Here is a 19,111-nt window from a genome sequence, read left to right on the forward strand (position 1 = left end):
GTTCGATTTTTCCAACCATCCTTCCAGGACTTGGAGGTGAACCTTGCGGGATTGATATAAAATTGAAGCAACATCAAGCCTTGTTAAGTACTATCCTGACAGACTCGATCGCTCTGAAATGCTTGTAAAGTTCTAAGAGACCTTGATTTTCTCTCAATTGAAGGTCTTGTACGGAATATAATTGTGTACTTCGACCCTTGTTTCGAATTTCGAGTGTCCAGGGTCTCGATTGACCTGCACCTTCTGTCCGATCAAGCGAGGGTACGACGGATAACCTATTCCTCCAAACCACTCACTTACTTTAGCCTAGCCCTAAGCCAAGACATCGTTTTACACTAGGTAGGTGTGTAAGATGGAATAGGCAAGTGACTTGCGCAGATAAATGCAGTACTTACCTCTACGAGTAGGCCTACACTGTAGTACGCAGTTCCTCGTAAACTGATGATCACCACTAGAGTATGTAGTTAGTACTACCTACTAATTACTAACCTACCTAGTTGACATGATGGATTGTCCAACTAGACTAGAACGAAAACTACGAAACTCCTACTGTACTGTACAGAAAAACCCAGTATGTAACAGTCGTTATATTATACCTAGACGAGAGGCCTGTACAAAAGAACTGGAAAACCACCCAAAGCAAGTCCGAATTTTTTCTTTTCTTCAAAAAACCCATCGAAACCAAACCGCCCCGGCCACCGCCGCCTCCCTCCCAATGGTATGAAATGATGATCATGATGATGACAATTTGTATATCCCATGAAGAAAAGACGTATGCACAGTGAGTGCACCCAAAGCAACGCCCCGAAACACCCGCAAAATGAAAAGAAGAAGGAACAACAAAGCAAAGGGGAAAGAAGAAAAAACACCAAGCCGAACACCGATTGATGGAGTAATCAATGCCGGAATGTCATTCTTCGCGGTAGGTCGAGCCCTTTCTTGTGAGGTTTAATCATGACCAGCATTAGTTCTGACCAGCACACGCTTCATGGATCGACTGTTGGACTGGGAATGTCCTGAAAAATGCTTCACGCCCAGGTGATTGCACCAGCGTCCACGGACCCATTTGGCTCTGCGCCCGACTTGTCTCCGGTGCTGGCGGCGGAAGACGGTGCCGCGTCGCCGGAGGCATCGCCCGCCGCGCCACTGTTGGCCTTCTTCAGCTTCTTCTTGCTAGGCTCGGAGAAGCTGACGCCGGGCTTTGACGACGTGCCGCCACCCGATGTGAATGGCCGTTTGTTCGGACTCGACAGCATTGCTCCGGTACCGGCCGGAGGCTGAATCTTGCCAGACGCTGGCAGTCTGGGTCTCGCCGCCGTCGGACGCTGTTTCGGCGGTAGCTCGAGATCCTCGACGAGCGGCTCGTTGTTGTTGGCACGTAGCTTCTCCAGGAAGAAATTCTGCACCAGACCGATCTGCTGCGACACGTTTTCCATCGTGATGCGCGGGTATGGCGGAGGCGGAGGAAATAACGATTTCGCCGCAGCCGCAGCACTGAAACCGCAACGTTAGTAAAAAGAGACTCGAAACGAGACACGAGGAGGGATCGGGGATAGGGAAATTCACATACTTTGTGTTCTGCGCTTGGTGCGCGTTGAACATCCGATTCTGTAGAAGATGAAACGGAACGCTGAGGCTGGCCAGTCCAAATTCTTTGTCCAGTCCCAGTTCCCTAAAACCAAAGAAATCCTCGTCGATATCTTCGGCAAAATCTCCAGCGATAAACTGCTCGCTGCCGTCGTTGAAAGCGCTGGACCCGTCACCACCATCATGGAATGCAGGCCGAAGGAGATCTGTGAGGTGGGCCTTCAAGCGCTCATGGACAACGCTGAGTTTCGACCCTAGGCGCTCAACGTCGTCTTTGACGTACGTTTCAAGAGTCTCGACATCCGTCCCGACAGCATTGAGAGTGTGGAGAATGATTTCTTGTTGAGTGTACGCTGGTTTGAATTTTACCGTGGCCTCCGAGCCTTCGCCCTCAACCACCCGGACCTTGGGGGCTTCCATGTATGTCTTCAGTGTTTGCCCGATCTTCTTGAAGAACTCCGATGCAATATCTGTGAGTGCATCAAGCGCCGAGGGCTGGTATTCCTCAAATCCGCTGTGGTAGAGGAGCTTGGCGACAGATCGCTGTAATGCGGCTTTGCACACTCCAGGACTGATCACGGGACCCTCGTCGTTCATTACATGTGGCTCGATGTCTTTTTCGACGAATGGCTCCGGTTGGTACTTGGGGAATTGATTTTGGTATGTCTGCGAAACATCAGTCAGAGGCCTTGCTCACATGATTCTACAAAGCGCCACCGTACCTGTGACTGAAGCTGCATTTGCCTCACAATACCAATTTTTGCGCAAATCTTTCGCGTTTCCTGCATTTGCCGCATGTTCGCATCTATCTTCCTGGTCAATTTGCTGTCAGGTTGGACGAACAGGCCCGGAGGATGTATTCGCAAAAACTCCTCCGAGTTGTCCACCACGTTCCCCTCTGCATCCTCGCGCCACAGTAGATTATCCGGGATGTCCGGAATAGCAGACATGACGTCGTAGTAATCCGGAATGACCTTGTCTTCTTCCTCCTCGATGCCTTCCGCAAGAGTCTCGCCACCACCCTCGGCTTGCATGGCCTGAGTAGTGGATTCTACGGCCATTTCTGTTTCCAGGCCGGACTGCTTTTGATTTTTCAGCCACCGACGCATTCCTGCCTTTGTTCGAAGGAGAGCTGGCTCGTCGGGATTCAACTTATCGCCCTTGAACAAGCGATGCCGCTCCGCTGCGATCTGGGCACGGTCCTTCTTCGTGACTTGCTTCCAGATCTGAAATTCTGGATCCTCGTACTCGATTCCCAGGGCAGACATAGCGCCGGGAGGATTTGGAGCGTGCCCATCAATCTCCATATTCTCGCCCTGACTGTCAAGCTGCCCTGCGCTTGCACCGTTCGCACCGACGGGAGTCGAGATTCCTGCGGGCGGTGTGGGATGCCCATTCTGGCTTCCTTCGGCAGGGGCTTCCACATCCGCGCCGACCGACGGCCTAGTTTGCGAGCCAGCAGGGGCGGAAGGGCCCTCGGAACTGGGTGGAGTCTGACGACTCGTCAAAGCCCCCTTCTTGGATGCTTTGGCGGGAGCCTTGCGCCCTCTGGAAGACATGATCGGCTCATCATCACTCTCTTCCCCACCATCCAAATCAGCAAACTGGAGCCGGCGCTCTTCTGCTTCCACCTCCGCGCGATCTCTGATCACGATGTCGGGGATCAACGGGACGAGCTTTTCGGTTTCCTTTCGCATGTACAATGCATGTTTGCGAAGGAAGTGATCGGGATTGGTGTTATATTTCAAGCAATTAGACCAGATCAGATTCAAATCATCGACAAACTCCTGCTTCGACTTGTATTGCAAAGCCTTGAGCTTCTTTGTCATGGTCCCAAGATCCATGGGATGTTTGATCACTGACGTGGGTTAGCATGGGTAAATTTTTAGACCCGCGATCGCGACTGTCGGACTCACCGTTGTAGTAGTCTGGGGCGTCCCGTTTGTTGACTCGAGTCAAGAACGCCGCGGAGTGTTCCGTCATCGCTTTGAGCTCGTTCAGAACTTTCTCTGCGGCTTCGTAGAGCTCTTCCTGGCCGATCTTGTCCTCGCTCGCCCACTTGCTGCGATTCTTGCGAACTTCGCTCATCAAGCTTCGCAGCTCGGCATCTGAAGCCTGGACCATCGACCGCTTCATGTCAATGCGGGCGATGAGGTTCTTCAGCGTCAAGCTGGATGCGCCAAGGTTGGCATTGCTCAAAGACCCGTAGCCACTTCCGCCGCTGGAGCCGGACTGATTGTTGGCGCCAGCGTTGTTCTGGCCCGACATTTCCGCTTCTACCAGTCGCTCCGACTCTTCAAGACGTTGCTGATCAAGCATAGCATCCCGATCGTTCTCCAGTGTGTAGAACATGGTGTGGAAGCTTCTCCGTGCAGCCTCCTCGGCAGCCTTCTTGTCCTCCTCCAACTTTTTCCGGATATCTTCTGAAGTCTCCTTTTTCAATTCTTTATCCGAAGGCGTCGTTTCCACGGGTCGCTGCTGTGAAGGCGAGGGTTCTACCGGCGTGGGTGCGCTCGGTCTGGCCTTTAGAGGGGACTCTTTAGCTTCGTCCGCTTCGTCGCTGCCTCCTTCATCGTCATAATCATCGTAGTCATCTTCGTCAATTTTCCGGGCTGGTCTTTTAGGCGGCCGCGAGGGCTCCTCGGCGCGCGGAGGAGCCTTGTCCGAAGATTCGGCGGAGTCGACGTGGTCGCGGGCGGGGGGTACCGGGGCGCTCAGATCGGTGCGGAACAGCGCGTTGATCTTCGCTTCGCTCCGTTTGTAAAGCTCGCGAAAAAGCGCGATCCGCGGATCCTCCTCCGGGGCAGGATCGGGATCTGCTATCGCAATTCCCGGCTGGGAACCTTGCTCGCTAGCGGACGATCGCATCTGCGACGTACGCGAACCGGAGGGGACACGGGTGAGACCATTGGCAGAGCGCGAATCGGCGGACTGGTCATCGGGCGGACGAAGGTGGCCCGGCGGCATCCAGGCCTGATTCTGACCCGGGGACATAACCGCACCCTTGGAGAACCCCGGGCTCTTGGGGCAGAGTCAACGGCTATTCACCCGGCCTCGGGGGGCACCACGACGGCGTCGGGTGCCTAAAAAACGGGTCCGGGATGAAGCACAATGCTCGGCGATGATCGCTATGTTTTTGCCGGGCCGAAAAGTGATGGTGACGTGGGGGTGTCGATGGGCAACTTTGGAGGCTTTTTGGCTGTCGAGACCGATCGAGGTTGAGCGAGGGCCGCCGAGCCGGGCGGGCGCTGCGGACCAAAAGCGCAGTTCGTTCGCCGCCTTCGCCGATGTATCTTGGAGCCTTGCGATGAATAGAATACTATGCTTATTGGAAAGGTTATTGCTTTTGAAAGTGAAGAGCTTACAGATTCTGTTAACTCACATTCCCATGTCTTCACGCTACACCTCGCGGGTCATGCCTGCTGGTCCCCGCTGTCACTGAAATTCTAGCCTCGTCAATCGTACTTACGCGTCAACTGGCTTGTAATTGTCATTGATCTCTCTCACCATCAGGCCAGCTCAAGGATATCATTACAACGCCGTTGATCACCCGTCACCGCTCAACCACAATGCGCATCAGATATCCGTTCCTCGGTATGTGGATTGCAGCAGTCAAAGTACCGCACCAGGCACTTTTGGATTGCTAACGGAGATCAGGTGCGTTCGTGGTGCTGCTGCTCTTCTCCGCGTCCTTGGGTTTGCTGCCCCAGGGCAGCACAATCCCGGAGAATCTGCAGCCCAATGACAAGTTTCTGCACCTGGTCATGTTCTTCCTCCTCTCGATCGCCTTCTACTGGATTCCCGATACCTCCCGACGACGCGCACTGCAGATCAGCCTCATAGGGTGCACGTGTGTGCTGGGCATCGGCTCAGAGATCCTGCAGGCGCTGTTACCGAACGGTCGCTCGTTCGACGTGTTTGACGTCGTTGCCAACCTGATTGGAAGCCTCGGCGGCATCGGCCTCTGCGGCTGGTACCACCGTCGCATGCTGGAGCGGCGGCGCAAGGCGCGGCTGGGCGCGCTGGCCGAAGACTCGGCTGCGGAACAGAACGACATCGAGCTGGGGTTGAGTCAGAATGGCATGGGCCCACAGGAGACTGGGGTTACGACTCTGGAGCAGGAGGTGGATAACTGGGACGAAAATGCGGAGGACTCTTGGGATGATGACGGACCGGGACCGGCCCAGGAGACCTCCCCAGCTAAACACAAGTCCGGCGCTGACCAGGAAGCGTCAAATCCACCGCCTAGTAAAGTCAAGACGAGAAATGACTAGACGGTGGGACCATGGGTCAAGCAACCATCAGTTGAGCTATCGTCATTTAGTTCATTTTCCATGACGTGCTATTGCTACTACTCCTGCGGGTTTACGGATGGCGTCAGTAGGCGACTCGGCTCCGGGTTTCAGACTCTGCTCTTTTTGGTCTTTTTGGGACAACCAATGAGTTACGCGATGTGATGATCGTGATGTCTGTAATCAATATGCACATAAGTCTGGCAGTCTGATCGGTTGCGGCACAACTGGCAAGGTGTCAATGATTATTGCTTTTCGGTAGGACTTGGAATGACTCAGATAGCGATGGTATGACTGACATTATTGGATTAATAGATACCTACCTTAACCTATGTACCTAGGTAGATAGTAAGCTAAAGACACCATGTATTGATGGGTATGGACCAACTGTTGCGTCTAACTCAACCACTGGTGAACCACACCGATTCTCAACAATGCGCCCTAGGAATAAACCAGAATATGCGGCCGACCCTCCCGCTGTATGCAATAACACATTGAGCAAAAAAGAAAAAAAAAATCATGAACTTGATCAGCGAACAAGCCACCGGTAATGCAGTGCGGAAAGCTTTCCCGCGACCAAAATCGAGGACAAAGCCCTCGTCGGGGGCACACAGCCCCTTCACTCGCTTTCTTTATCCGATGTGATAGGCGACACAATAACGGTCTCCAGCTCGGGTTTAGAAGCAGGAACGTAGTCGTCGTCCGAGAGTCGGGCAACTTTCGGAGACCGGAGCTCGGCGGGCAGGTGTTCGTACGAAATGCCCAATTTAAGCATGCTCTGCTCTCGGAGCACCTCGTAGACGAACTGCAACTGCATCTCATTGTAGACCATGTGCACCCGTTGCTCGCGCAAGGAATTGACAGTGTCGAACACTGGATCGACATCCGGATCGGATCCTCGATCCTTGAGCAGTTCGCCGGAGTCCAGCTCGCGAAGGAGGTGGTCCAGGGCGATAAAAGTCCCTGTTCGACCAACTCCTGCACTGCAATGGATAATGCGAGGGTTGTCGAGCGTGCTCTTGGAAGCGGTCACATGCAGCAGCTCGATCAATGCCTTGCGATCATCTCCCTCGGGCCTCGAAAAATCGGGCCAGCCGGCGAACATGTAATGCCAGACCGTCTTCGACTCGGAGCCGATCGTCAACTCCATTTTCCGCACTTCAGATCGACAACTTTCGTCAAACTCGTATTCCAAAAGGTCGACTTTCCCCGGAGACGCTGGAGATGTCTCTTCTGACGACTCGCCGTCTTCGGACGGTTTCGTCAGTGGTGTCGGCAGCTCCATTGTCGGATTGTCCAAATCTACGGGGTAGTACTGAGCGCATTTCTCCCGGCCCCCTTCGACGGTCCGAGTGAGCATTACGATTACAGCAACCTCCTTGGTCTCATCAAACACCATTTGCCAAAAATGCGTGAGATGGATTCCATCCCTTGGCCCCTTGAGCATTGTTAGCACCCCGGAAGCAAAACGCGCAGAAAAGGGTGGGCGAACCTGAGTGGCAATGTACCGCGTATCTTGCCCTGTCTTGGAGTCTTTTAAGGTGATCGGAGACGCATTGATAAAATCACATTGGCCGTCCGGGACCTTTAAATGGATCCGTGAATTGGCCCACGCCTGGATGTTGGTATACCGATTGCGCGCCTTGATCTCGGGATCGGACTCTATCGCCCATCGATGGTTCGGGTCATTTGCCATCTCGCCTTCCATGATACGTGTGCGCTCGAGCCACTCCAGATCTTGGAACTTTCTTCCGATCGCTGCAAGAGGCATCCATCAGCCGAGACGCTCAACGTTCACGACGTTCACGAGCCGCCGCTCTCGATTCGACTTACCCGGCAACGGCAGATTCAAAAAGGCCGGAAGCCCCGGAATGCCCAACGATTCCTGTTCCTCCGCGGCAACGGATGGCTCCGCATCATCGTCACTGTTCTGGGAAAATAATCGCTTCGTCCCCACGATGTTTGTGTCGACCCGGATGGGCGACTGCGCCATCTTGGCGGCGGCCCTGTGTTGGAGATTACGCAGTCGGCCGACTACTTTCCGTGCTGTCCGTGATGCCTTTTGGCCAGTCTTTGATCTCCACGACTTGGTCGGCTGCTCGGGACTCGGAGTTCCAGATGATGAACAAGACTCTGCCTCGATGCAATCTCCTGCGCTGTGAATGGAATGTTCCGCGCCAGTTGGAACTTCCAAATGCGAGGATATCTGCAACGATGACAGGTCTGGGCAGCTACTAGGGCTGCTCGGAGGTCGTTGTGGCGCCAGGGTTAAGTAAACAAGTTGGTGATGGGAGGGGCACTGGTTTGGCGCGAGGTACTAGTAGGTAATGCTCCAGCCAGGCAGAACCGCCACAGAGGGGTTCGCAAGATTTCGGCGCCGACCTGGGAATGACCTAAACGACCCAGGGACAAGGGTCAGCGTCAAATGTGTCTATATAAAGCCGGTCCAGGCGTTGATCCTGGCGTCAGAGTCCTGTGTCGATCAGGGCTTGAACTCACGTGCGACTAGGGCTCGTCAAGCAAACGTCGAGATTCTAAACTTCAGTTGCTAAACCTCGCAGCAAGGCAGCGATCAAGGGAAACGCCGTTCAAACCCCCGAACAAGGAGAATCTTTCTCAACATGAAGCTTGATCGTTCGCAATGGTGGGGGGTGAGATTGAAGAACCATCGGCACGGGACGCCGTACTCTCTCGTCTCTGGCGAGATGATACGCTCGCTGATGGACCGATATGAACGGGACAACTAACGCGACTGCAGAAACGGTTGAAGATTCAACAAGCGCGACGCTTCGCTCTACTGCCTACGGTACAGGAGTGCTACCATCTGGTCGGATGACGATGCAGAGTGGGCTCCAGCGTGCCTACGAGCACCAATTACTAACACACACCGGCCATGTTGAATGGGTTCCGCATCTCGGGATTCCTCCCGCCACTTCGGATCTACGTTTATCCGATCCGCTTTTATCAGTCTGGTCTGAGTTCTCTTGGCTTCGACAACACTCTCCATGTTGCGACCATGTGGTGGCTACAAGCTTTCGAGGTGAGTCTCCTGCGGCCGCAGTGACTGAAGCAGAAGTTGTCTGACATTGTGACAGCTCTGGGCAGTGAATCGCGTAAGTATTCTTCGTGATGAGAGAGATACCTGGGAACAGGACTGAAAGGGACGGGGGTCTTGTTGATGATGGATCACCATCCCTGACGACAGCAGCTCTCTTATCAACAAGTCCTTTCCCTCTTGGCCCTGTTCCCATGTTGTGCTCTCGTCAACATTGTTTTTTTTTTTTATTCCTTTTCGGGATCCGTGCTAATGCATACCGACCAGCTGCTTCGAAGCCCGGCTTTCCATCAAATGGTCCGCAATGTCCATCAGCGGATCACAGGAATCAAGCACGGGCCGAATCCGGAAGGAATGGGGGGCACAAACATTGACAAGAACTGTACGTGTCGACATTGCGAGACTAACCTTGAATATTAGCTCACGGGGCATAACAGCTGGCTTCCGGTACTTTCTGCGTCTCTTCAAGGAGGAGATCAAGGAGCAACTCAAAGACAAACCGTCGAGAAGATCATGATGCCTGATGGAAAAACGAGAGCTTGGTTTTATGATCGTTTCTTGTTGATATTAGAGATACCCCAACATGCGTTTCTGGTTTTGCGATGATCGTGGACCCTGCTTCTTTGTGTAATCTTCCATGCCGGATATGGATTGGGATGCTGCTATCGATCGCCGTTAGTTGTGTCCTTCATACTATCCGGAGAGCGACCGTCTTGCTTCACTCCGCTTTGTCCAGCCGTTGTGTTGACCATGACATTTGACTGGCCGGAACTTGACGTGAAAGCAGACATTCCAATGTTGTTTCCCATTGCGAGCGAGTTAGTTCATCCTGCAGAGTCAGCTCGGTGGTCAGCCGGCCGGAGTGGATGGTTGTAATCTATCGCTTCATATTAGACGGGGAAGGCTTGTCGCAATTCAGCCGTGGTCATTTTCATCGAGTACTTCACTGCAACCTCTTCACTGCAGCCTCGATACAGTGTATACAAAAATATTCTGTACGGAGTAATCAGACAATGGTCTTCTGAAATCTGCCCTTTGATGTCTGAACCAGACCGGCTCTGGCTCGCTGGCGCCATGCCTCCAATGCGAGCTGAAGGCGGTCTCCAGGAGTACTCTACTGTAGTCCTGGACTCGGAATCCAGGATCCGCGGATAAAAGCTGAGGCAAAGAAGTGGCCTGGACATGATTGGCGGAATCGCTTTGCTTAATCATCGCAGCTTTATGGAGTCCAAGCACGGGTACGCTCCAGCACCTGGAGGCGGTGCATGACCCTCGGGTGGACGGCCTGAGGGCTGAGGCATCCCTCCCCCCCGTCATTGCCACGCCGATCGGCCCGTGGTCCCCCAATGACGGGCAGTGGTTGGCCGTGTTTCTCAACTAAGTAATCCCAATTGGGACTAGCGCCGGGCTTGCCACGACTGCCAAGTTCAGGCAGAGAGAAAGAAATCTGGTCCAGTCTTCTCTGCGACGCTGTGAATAATGCCTCCCTCCAAGCAAAACGAACCACATCATTCCGCTCGTTCATTTTTTTTCCCCTCTTCTTTCGTTCCTGCGTTAAAACTTTTTGTCGTTCGCTCGTTTCTCTTATTTATCTTCAATCTTTCTCTTCTGACCGATTGTGCGCCTCGAATTTCAGGAATCCCCCCGACCGCCTCACCTCCCTCTCCGACCCCCCCCCCCTTGATTGCTACCCGAGCCGGCTGGACTGCCTCCGCACTCCGAAAATTAAAAACCCCCGTATTCTCGCGCCCGCCAATATGCGGCCGTCCCTCTGGCTCTGGGGCCTCTATCTCTGTTCGGTGGCCGCTGCCAATGCAGCAATCGCCCCCCGGCAGGATGATGATCTAGACGCTATCTCCGACATCCCATCCGACGCTAGCCCTACAATCACTTCCGGGGACACGTCGACCACGACAACATCAACGACCACAACGTCGACTTCAACGTCGGACGACGACGACGACGACGATGATGACGACGAACCTACCACCACAACCAGTACGACTTCAACCACCAGCAGAACTACTTCAACCACAAGCACCACGTCGACGTCCGACGATGACGATTCCACGACCGACACAGATACCCCCACCTCGCCGACGTCCACGCCCACCTCGACGTCGGGCGATGACGGAAACAACACCACTCCGCCATCCACGTCCACGACACAGACTCCGATCGTTGTGACTAGCACTCGAGTAGTCAGCGGCTCGACCATCCAAGAAACCTACACCACTCTCCCACCCCCGACTGCATCGTCTCCCAGTCTCAATGAAGACGATGGTGATTCCGGAAGTTCCGGCCTCAGCACCACCGCGAGGAACACCATCATTGGTGTCGTGGTGGGTGTCGGCGGTGCGGCCCTGCTTGCGGGCGTCGCCTTTGTGGCATGGAGAGTGTGGGGACGCAAGCGCCACGAGGATACCGATGAGGACGACCTGATGAACGCCGGCACCGCGGTCGGTGCGAATGCGCGCGAAAAGGCGCCGAGCCCCGGTGCGGGCACCACTCCGTTCAAGAGCACCCTTGATCAGTATCACAATCCGGGCCCGGTCAATGCTGCGTCCAATTTCTAAGCGTAGGGCCCATTGAGGCTGCAAGTGGTCGATCTGGTGGGAATCGTTGCATCTTGTTTGATTTTTTATCCTCTGCGTGGATTTCGCGATAGATCAAAGTCTGGTCGTTCCCAGGTGTATCATCGCTTCTCAACGTTCTGCATTCCTTACGACTGTTCATTCCTTTCTCGTTTGTTGTGTCTGGTGGTCATACATATCTGTCAATGGTGATACCCAGACCCAGAGGTTTTGATTTACTGGCGGAGGAGGGGTCATGATGTGGTTCCGTACTTGGTTCGAGAGTCATTTGTATGTACCTCGGTTCTATTGTATGTATGTACTGTAATACCACTTTTGGCGCGCGCTGAGCACTCAGGGTCAACGAGAAGCCAATTTCTTGTCACTTGACCTCCAGATGTAAGGGAAACGTGGCCGGCGCTTAAATCGATCTGGAAATTAGACGTGTCAACCGTGGGTGATGCATCGCATCATTTGGACGATCCGATTCGGCGGCTATTGGGAATAGACTTGCAGCTGATCGTCGATCTTCCAGCTTTATTGTTAATCATTGTTCTTCTGGCAAGATGGTCGTGATAGCTCGAGCGTATATCAACCCTCATTGATCCAATATACAAGCATCCAGCTGGACGATGCCATCTAAACGACTACACTTACAAGCCTCAATCATGTCCTCGATAAACCTGTCTTCCGCTATATCATGGATTTGTCTGATCTTACTACACGCCAAACTATCATCTCAGGCGCAGGAGGACGGAAAGAACTGGCAGGTTTGCATGGTCTCTCCGGGATCATTAGTAGTAGTTACTCGAACCGAACTGATGAGGCATTTCAGCTGTTTACAGGCAGTCTCGGGATTGCAGCGCCGGCCATTACATCCACGGGTGACTCCGTGCGGCCATACGAAGTGAATGGGGAAGTCTTTGTACGTGATGGCGCTTTGGAGCTTGCTCGGCGGAGCTGACTACCTGTGGCCTTTTCTAGGCGGAATTGTACTCTGCTGCAGTGCGAAGGTCGGGCTAAGACCCAATGCCAGAGTTTCCTTGACTGACAGGGGGTTTTTCGCAGCTGCAATCTGCAATGGATATCCTGTCAACAGGTTTGGCTCAGACGCTGCTGTTCTTGGAGGTTGCTAACTAGATCGGATATGCATTTAGATAGCTGAGACCAGCAATCAAGCCGTTGGTTTCTCGCAGGAAGATTGCCGGGAGCAGGAGGGTACGTATTGACGCTTCAAGTTGTTTTATTGATACTGATCAGTCTCCCAAAAGATCGCTGCTTGCAATTCCAGCAGGAGATCAATCTGCCTGATTATCCGGCATCAGCCGGCTCGGGAACTACCATGACTTCGACGTCATCCAGCACATTGACAAGTGCACGCATTGACTCAGAAATACTATTGTTGACGCCGTTTTCGAAAATCGAGCCCACGGAGACTGCTCGCCTGGTTCAAACAACCATCACCCGCGATGACTATGTATTGCTTTGTGATCTTTGACAAGGAAATGAAACGCTCCCTGTTTCGGGTTCGATGTGTACAATTAGGTCTTTTGATGAATCACATACCTGACAGTAGGTTTAATGTTTAGCTCTTTGTGGAGTTGTGATCGACGGAGGTCCGCCGTGCGCCAGCCCTACACTGTCCTATGGGCACAACGGATAGGAATGAGGCCGGCTTGATGCTGGAAGCACATGTACCGAGAGAAGAATTGTAACCTCAAGTAGTCGAGAACAGTTGACGATGCTCCAAGAAATCTCACAATGGCCAAAGGCAATTCAATTGAAGGCCCAGTTGAACTGTGCAAGTTTGTTCGGATGGAACAACAACAGACATTCCGAACACCAAATCCATTGTCCAATCACCGCTGCGATGCACCGCGAACCGTGGAGACTGGAGAGGGATTTGTTTTTCTGATCCTCCAAGCTCTTCTACTTTCATGACCCGGATGCATGCACTCTGTCCCCGGAACACATACTCTGATAGGTGATTGCAAAAGCAGAAATAGAGGAGAATTGCCAACATAGTACTCCGGCAGCAAGTTGAGACCTGCATGGATATTGTGACATTGTGGGCGCTTTGCCTCTCGAGCTCGTGATTCATATCGCGGGAATACTATCTCGTAGTAGTCGTTGATCATGATTTCTGACGGAGCTTAGGTCTCGAAACGATGGCGCAAGATCTTCTCGAGCGATAAATCACCAGGGGTGTTTCGCCCCAAATGCTTGCCGCGCTGGGCATGAGGCCACAAATGTCGCGACCGCTGATCCGATGAGCTACATCCGATGGCTACATCGCTTGCAATCTGCTCGGCCGGTCAACAAGCTTTTTTTTTGTTCCCTGGTCAAAACTTGAGCCAAAGCACAAGGTTGAACGGATTGCGTATCACTCGCGCTGACTGTGCTATGTCATTCCTAGTAGTTACGTGGACATAGTCAAAATCTTGAATTTGGAGACCGGAAAATGGTCGACCTGGAACATCACAGGCGATCTTATCGCTGACATTACAGTGTCTGATCATTACCTTATTTTGATCACAGAGGAGGGGTAAGAGGAATGATCCACGCCGTCTAACACAGAAAACTGAACACTGATCAATGTCACCAGTGTCATGAAAGCTTGGGATTTGCGCAGATCAAAGAAGGTGACAGAAAAACGGTTATGTTTGACAGAAGTCTCTATGACCATTGGATAACACCGGGCAATCATAGTTCCCCTTAGTTCCAGGACGATGTCACTCCATCTTCGTTTGGGATTGCATCGAGACCGGGCCCATGACATTGGCCCCTTCTCTGATCTGTGTACGTGGACGCGGACGAGAGAATCCTAGTGGCACTCGATTTCACCTGGGGCTCCCGTACGGAGTACGCTGGAGGTGAAATTGACCAGGTTAAAGTTGACCAACGGGAAGCGGCTCGACCGGCAACGAAGCTAGCTCTCGCTGGGGCGTCGTGGTGTGGATCAAGACGATTTCAGCTGGCCAGTCAACGACCGGTAGGTATCGCACCTACGGCCATAAGACAGTTATCCAAGGGGCTTCATTCGAAGGTCGCTATGGTACGATGCATCTCATGTACGATCATGCCGACGGCCAGCTAAGCCTCCCATGGATCGACTGCGCTGAGCCCATCAACAGTCTTGTCATTCGGAATGAATGCATGGCTCTTTCCCCGCATATTGTCTACCGCTGGGCATATCAGCTCAGGGGGATTGCAGTCTACGACGCCGCCACACGCACAACAACCGGCCATCCGTACCAGCTGGACACGCGAGAAGTCAGCACCCGCAACTTGCAAGGTGCCCGCCTGCCCTCGCCCTCGCGTCTGATGTCCCCCCGACGAATACGTGGAGTCTGCCTTGCAATCTTTTGGCAACCGCGAGGTGTTTGGCCTGGCTAGTGCCGACGGCGTACAGTTTTGGTTCTTCAATCCCAACTTCGTCCCTGACATTCCGGGCGTCGAGCCATTACTTGCCATGGAGGAGAGTGGATGATACCCATTTTACCGGTGACATGTACAGTACGCGTACGTGTAAGAAGAACTCGAGGAACCGCACTGGTAGGCAACGGCAGTCAAATTCCGATAACTGCCAGTGCAACAACAGACTGGACATCTGACCACTAACCATCACTTTCTTACTGAGGTCGGTTTGGGCTCTTATGGTACCAATCCTGGTTACTTACCAGTAGAATCTGTATGTAGATCACTACAGAATGTAAACGTTCTCCAGGTTAGCCTGGGTGTTCCAGAACGGGCGTTCAGACTGGTGGGAATGTTCTGTTCGCTGATGCAGTCTGCAAATTGTAGACGTTTCGGCCCATGCTCCGATTTATCATCCACGGAGATTCAGCATCGAAAGTCCACAAAATCTACGGAGTACATAGAGTGGTACTGATTACTTTTCTCTAGCTTGGGATTTGGAGCTGGTTAGAACTTGACCAACCGCCTAACTATTTACTCGGAGGGACCTTCTATCAACTCCTTTGGGTCTTGGCTTGCTCATCCGATTTGGACAGCTTCAGTCGGGCTACTAATTAGGTAGTTAATTGTACTCCGTAATTAGTAGTTGGTTAGTTAATCGTAGTAGTTCCCAAAAATCAGGCGCGTTTCGTGCCTCGGGAACAGGTAGTTAGATAATAGGTACGGAGTATGTACTCCGTACTTTAGGTAATTACTGTATTGTCTAATGAGGCTAGCGTGGAACTGTTAGCCTATCAATCGGTATCGAGTCGCGTACACCGTCGCGGATCAACGCGACCAACTCAACATAATCTGTGACGGGAGCGCGGGACCCTGGACAGGACAAAGTCAACTGTTACCCTCGCTCTCCGCTCAAAGAGACTAAAACTAAAGTTCAGGTGGTTCGGAGTACTCCGTACCGTCTCAACTCTACCATTCTGCATCCATCGACTCTTCAGTTTGGCATCGCAGTGTCGTCCTCCGCCAGAGAACGGGATCATGTTCGAGACGCTCACCCATCAATCTCCTCACCCTCAGCTCTTCCACCACAGCCAACGCACTTGCTCTTCGCTTTGCCGACGGACACACGAGCCAACGGGTTCATCAGCACTGAGTGTACGCGATGTAAGCGTTGCAGACTTCAGCGCTCCGCCCTCGACATCCTCCCGAACTCAGTTCAGTATGACGTCCTCTTCTCCGGCCAACAAGGCCGACGATCAAGAAAATTACCAGAACAACCTCGAATCCTTCAGCTCGATATTTTCCAACACTGGAAGCGAGCAAGTGAATCTCTTTACCCCGCAGCGGCAAAAGCCGCAGCAGCAAACAGTCTCACCCCAATTCATCTCTCCCAAGCGGTCATCCTCCGTGTTCGAGCAGCGGTTCCAATCCAGCCGCCCTATCAACCGAATATTCAGTCCATCGGCTCAGGACCAACAACTTGGCGTTGGTCGGGGCTCTCCCTCCAAGTCGCCGGCCTCGTCACGCGCGGCGAGACACCGAGAACTCTTCCTCAACCGCGTCAAGCACGACCGCGACACTGATCGTTACAACCAACGCGGCGAGCAGCTGCTGATGCTGGAGCACATCAACGAGCAGCGGCAGTGGGTAGAAAAAATGCGCCGCAGCGCGGATAACGTGTTCCGAGAATATCGGCTCGAGGAGCTGGACCCGGAGCAGATCGAGGAGGACGATGATAGTAATCAGATCAATCCGGACGAGTCCATGCTGGACCGTGACTACGACCTCACGCCGCCGGAGGATCCTGAGGTGCAGCTGCCAGAGCGGGGTGCGGGACAACTCACGACGTCAACTTTCGTGGAGCGAGACGAACAGGAGTCGTTGTATAGCGATGGAGTGGACTACGATGAAATATTTTTGAATCTCATAAATGGGAAACAGGATTCAATATCGGGGGACGTGGATATGTCGGGTTGATTGAATCAAAACCCGTTTTTTTTTTTCCTCAAAGTGTATCCAGTCGGATGGGTATCCCATTGTCTGAAAACTAGTGTATCATACGAACAGTCGTAAACCGATTCATAAGCGCCGGAGAACCGATACCAAGGAATCAGATACATCTGGAAGGGTAATCGCTCATTGCTGGGTGCATTCTGGCGGAACCGGCCCGGCATCATCGCCATCGCCAAACGAAGGGGCAATAAGGTCATCGGGTGGATTCCCAGCAGCTTGCATCTAGTCTCACCGTCAGCCTGTCGAGCGCCACGACAACGACACAACCACGAACTCACCTCCTGCATGCGGTCCCAGATAAAGGACCGACATTCCGGCTTGTCATCCGCATAGTCCGGCTCCTCAAACTTGCGGACAATCTCGCCGACAATGCGGGCTTGGCGCTCGTAGCGCTCCAGGTCCGCCGGCGAGCATTTGTCCCGGTTGTCGCGCAGCCAGGGCCGGAACTTGCCGTCGAGCTCCTTCATCGGCTCGTACAGCATCTCTTTGTTCGAAAGCTGCTCCATCATCCCCATGATCATCTTATCCAAGTCGCCACCGTCCCCGGCACCCTGCGCGCCCTGCTCCAGCGCCTTGAGCATTTGCGCCAGCAGGTCGTCCTCGCCGGCAGCGGCGGCGGCGGAAGCCGCCCGGTCTCCCGATTCTTGCATCCGCTCCATGGTGCGTCGGATCGTATCCTGGAAAGAGAGTTTCTCTTGGCTGCGTTGTTCGCCGCCGCCTTCGCCTGCTGCAGCCCCTGTCGATGATGTCGCGTCCTTGCCAGATCCCGACTGCGCCCCCGCAGAGACCGCCTCGGCAATAAGGTTCTGAAGAAACTCCTCCGGTTTGAGCCCGCTTTCCTGCAGTTCTTTTGATAGCGCCTCGATCTCCTTGTCGATGTATTCGTTCACGACCTTCATGGCCTCGCTGCTCGCCCCGCTGTCCCCTATTGATTCTTTACCCTGCGTTTCTGCCGCCCCGGAAGCTCCTCCTCCTTCGGCCATCAGCTTGCTCATGTCCGCCTCCAATTGTTTCAAGAACGCTTCCTCGAAGTCTTCGTCATCGCCACTTCCTTCTCCTTCCCTTCCTTTTTCTGTCCGGCTACTCGTCGCGGCGCTCTGAGACGCATCTGCGGCAGTTGTTGCTGGCCGTTGCGGTTTATTACTACTAAAGTCATCCAGAACATCTACATTGTGCCCACGTGTCAATTCAGAACGATCGATTCTTTAAAACAAAAAAAAAAAAAAAAAAAAAAAAAAAAAAAAAACTAACCATCCAATTCCTCCAAATCAGATCCTTCCTCGTCCGCAGCTACATTTGCCGTCGCGTTCCGCGGCGCTTGGGCCTCCGCTCCCGAAGCCGACGGAGTGCTGCCGTCGGGTTTGTTCCCCTCATCGGCGGCGGTCTTGTCGGCCGAGGACATAGTACTGTTCAATCACTGGCAGAAACGAAGTTATAATAAACGGCCGTCGTGAGGGGGCACGAATCTAGAATTTGATGTCTTTTTCTTCGCGCACTGGAGCTTGCTCGGGCGAGAGAAGCATATGAATTTCGAGGTGATTTCATGCCGAGGACCGAAGCCATCTCCCGCTTTACTAGGATTTACCTACTGTATTGGGAAATGCGGGGGCAACTGACTCGATATTTTCATACGTTACCATTTGTTCTTCATCCAATCACGCGGCGGAAAATTGACCATGTCATGTATGAGCTGCGTATCGTTTGCTGACCTAACTTAACCCCACATCGACTTGCACATGGATGTCCCCGCGCGCCCCAAGTCCTCCAAGCTACGAAAAGACAGGAAAATCGAAGTCTGAACCACAGTACATATATGCTACAGCAAAAGGCAGACTCAAGCTCAAGAGACACATCGCATTGTGACTGGCAGGATCTGGACTGAAGAGTTGCAGTCAGTGAGCAGAAAGGGTCACGTGACTCTACTTGCCCTAGAAATTGGCACAGGAGCTTCCGACGCGCGGTCGAGCGCGCATGCCCTGAAGCGAACGAGCAGGCCCATTCTTCCGAAGATTTGAAAGATGCTCATGGATCAGACAACTCTTCGAGGAGTCTGCCAATGACTGTCGTAGAATACGACGCTGGCTAGCGAAACCAGAGGATGAAGAATCACGTTCACACTCGAGAGGAATATTGTAGCACGGCCGGGACAACTATTCGAGTGATGATTACACAAG

General features: G+C 53.1%; 9 protein-coding genes across 9 annotated transcripts; 6 read left to right on the forward strand and 3 right to left on the reverse strand.

The window, feature by feature from the left end:
• Positions 1 to 1,028: 1,028 nt before the first annotated feature.
• Positions 1,029 to 4,581, reverse strand: VTN31DRAFT_5517 (uncharacterized protein; the record flags this gene model as incomplete). Its single annotated transcript, XM_069406025.1, has 4 exons — positions 1,029 to 1,494; positions 1,571 to 2,253; positions 2,310 to 3,445; positions 3,504 to 4,581. 4 exons carry the CDS (start codon positions 4,579 to 4,581, stop codon positions 1,029 to 1,031), a joined length of 3,363 nt encoding a protein of 1,120 aa, XP_069259674.1.
• Positions 4,582 to 5,156: 575 nt separating this feature from the next.
• VTN31DRAFT_5518 (uncharacterized protein) lies at positions 5,157 to 5,861 on the forward strand (the record flags this gene model as incomplete). Its single annotated transcript, XM_069406026.1, has 2 exons — positions 5,157 to 5,181; positions 5,245 to 5,861. The coding sequence occupies 2 exons, from the start codon at positions 5,157 to 5,159 to the stop codon at positions 5,859 to 5,861; spliced, it is 642 nt and encodes a 213-aa protein (XP_069259675.1).
• Positions 5,862 to 6,498: 637 nt separating this feature from the next.
• Positions 6,499 to 7,872, reverse strand: VTN31DRAFT_5519 (uncharacterized protein; the record flags this gene model as incomplete). The annotated part of the gene is made up of 3 exons (XM_069406027.1): positions 6,499 to 7,317; positions 7,372 to 7,637; positions 7,713 to 7,872. The coding sequence occupies 3 exons, from the start codon at positions 7,870 to 7,872 to the stop codon at positions 6,499 to 6,501; spliced, it is 1,245 nt and encodes a 414-aa protein (XP_069259676.1).
• Positions 7,873 to 8,772: 900 nt separating this feature from the next.
• Positions 8,773 to 9,451, forward strand: VTN31DRAFT_5520 (uncharacterized protein; the record flags this gene model as incomplete). Its single annotated transcript, XM_069406029.1, has 4 exons — positions 8,773 to 8,919; positions 8,975 to 8,992; positions 9,202 to 9,316; positions 9,372 to 9,451. The coding sequence occupies 4 exons, from the start codon at positions 8,773 to 8,775 to the stop codon at positions 9,449 to 9,451; spliced, it is 360 nt and encodes a 119-aa protein (XP_069259677.1).
• Positions 9,452 to 10,691: 1,240 nt separating this feature from the next.
• On the forward strand, positions 10,692 to 11,510 carry VTN31DRAFT_5521 (uncharacterized protein; the record flags this gene model as incomplete). The annotated part of the gene is made up of 1 exon (XM_069406030.1): positions 10,692 to 11,510. One exon carries the CDS (start codon positions 10,692 to 10,694, stop codon positions 11,508 to 11,510), a length of 819 nt encoding a protein of 272 aa, XP_069259678.1.
• Positions 11,511 to 12,175: 665 nt separating this feature from the next.
• On the forward strand, positions 12,176 to 13,005 carry VTN31DRAFT_5522 (uncharacterized protein; the record flags this gene model as incomplete). The annotated part of the gene is made up of 6 exons (XM_069406031.1): positions 12,176 to 12,277; positions 12,343 to 12,432; positions 12,492 to 12,520; positions 12,576 to 12,606; positions 12,665 to 12,725; positions 12,779 to 13,005. 6 exons carry the CDS (start codon positions 12,176 to 12,178, stop codon positions 13,003 to 13,005), a joined length of 540 nt encoding a protein of 179 aa, XP_069259679.1.
• A 1,654-nt stretch (positions 13,006 to 14,659) lies between these two features.
• On the forward strand, positions 14,660 to 15,121 carry VTN31DRAFT_5523 (uncharacterized protein; the record flags this gene model as incomplete). The annotated part of the gene is made up of 1 exon (XM_069406032.1): positions 14,660 to 15,121. The coding sequence occupies one exon, from the start codon at positions 14,660 to 14,662 to the stop codon at positions 15,119 to 15,121; it is 462 nt and encodes a 153-aa protein (XP_069259680.1).
• A 1,024-nt stretch (positions 15,122 to 16,145) lies between these two features.
• Positions 16,146 to 16,901, forward strand: VTN31DRAFT_5524 (uncharacterized protein; the record flags this gene model as incomplete). Its single annotated transcript, XM_069406033.1, has 1 exon — positions 16,146 to 16,901. One exon carries the CDS (start codon positions 16,146 to 16,148, stop codon positions 16,899 to 16,901), a length of 756 nt encoding a protein of 251 aa, XP_069259681.1.
• A 159-nt stretch (positions 16,902 to 17,060) lies between these two features.
• Positions 17,061 to 18,339, reverse strand: VTN31DRAFT_5525 (uncharacterized protein; the record flags this gene model as incomplete). The annotated part of the gene is made up of 3 exons (XM_069406034.1): positions 17,061 to 17,159; positions 17,216 to 18,102; positions 18,189 to 18,339. 3 exons carry the CDS (start codon positions 18,337 to 18,339, stop codon positions 17,061 to 17,063), a joined length of 1,137 nt encoding a protein of 378 aa, XP_069259682.1.
• Between the last annotated feature and the right edge of the window lie 772 nt (positions 18,340 to 19,111).

This window comes from Thermomyces dupontii (assembly GCF_041956625.1).
Source record: "Thermomyces dupontii strain NRRL 2155 unplaced genomic scaffold VTN31scaffold_5, whole genome shotgun sequence".
Lineage (NCBI taxonomy): Eukaryota > Fungi > Ascomycota > Eurotiomycetes > Eurotiales > Trichocomaceae > Thermomyces > Thermomyces dupontii.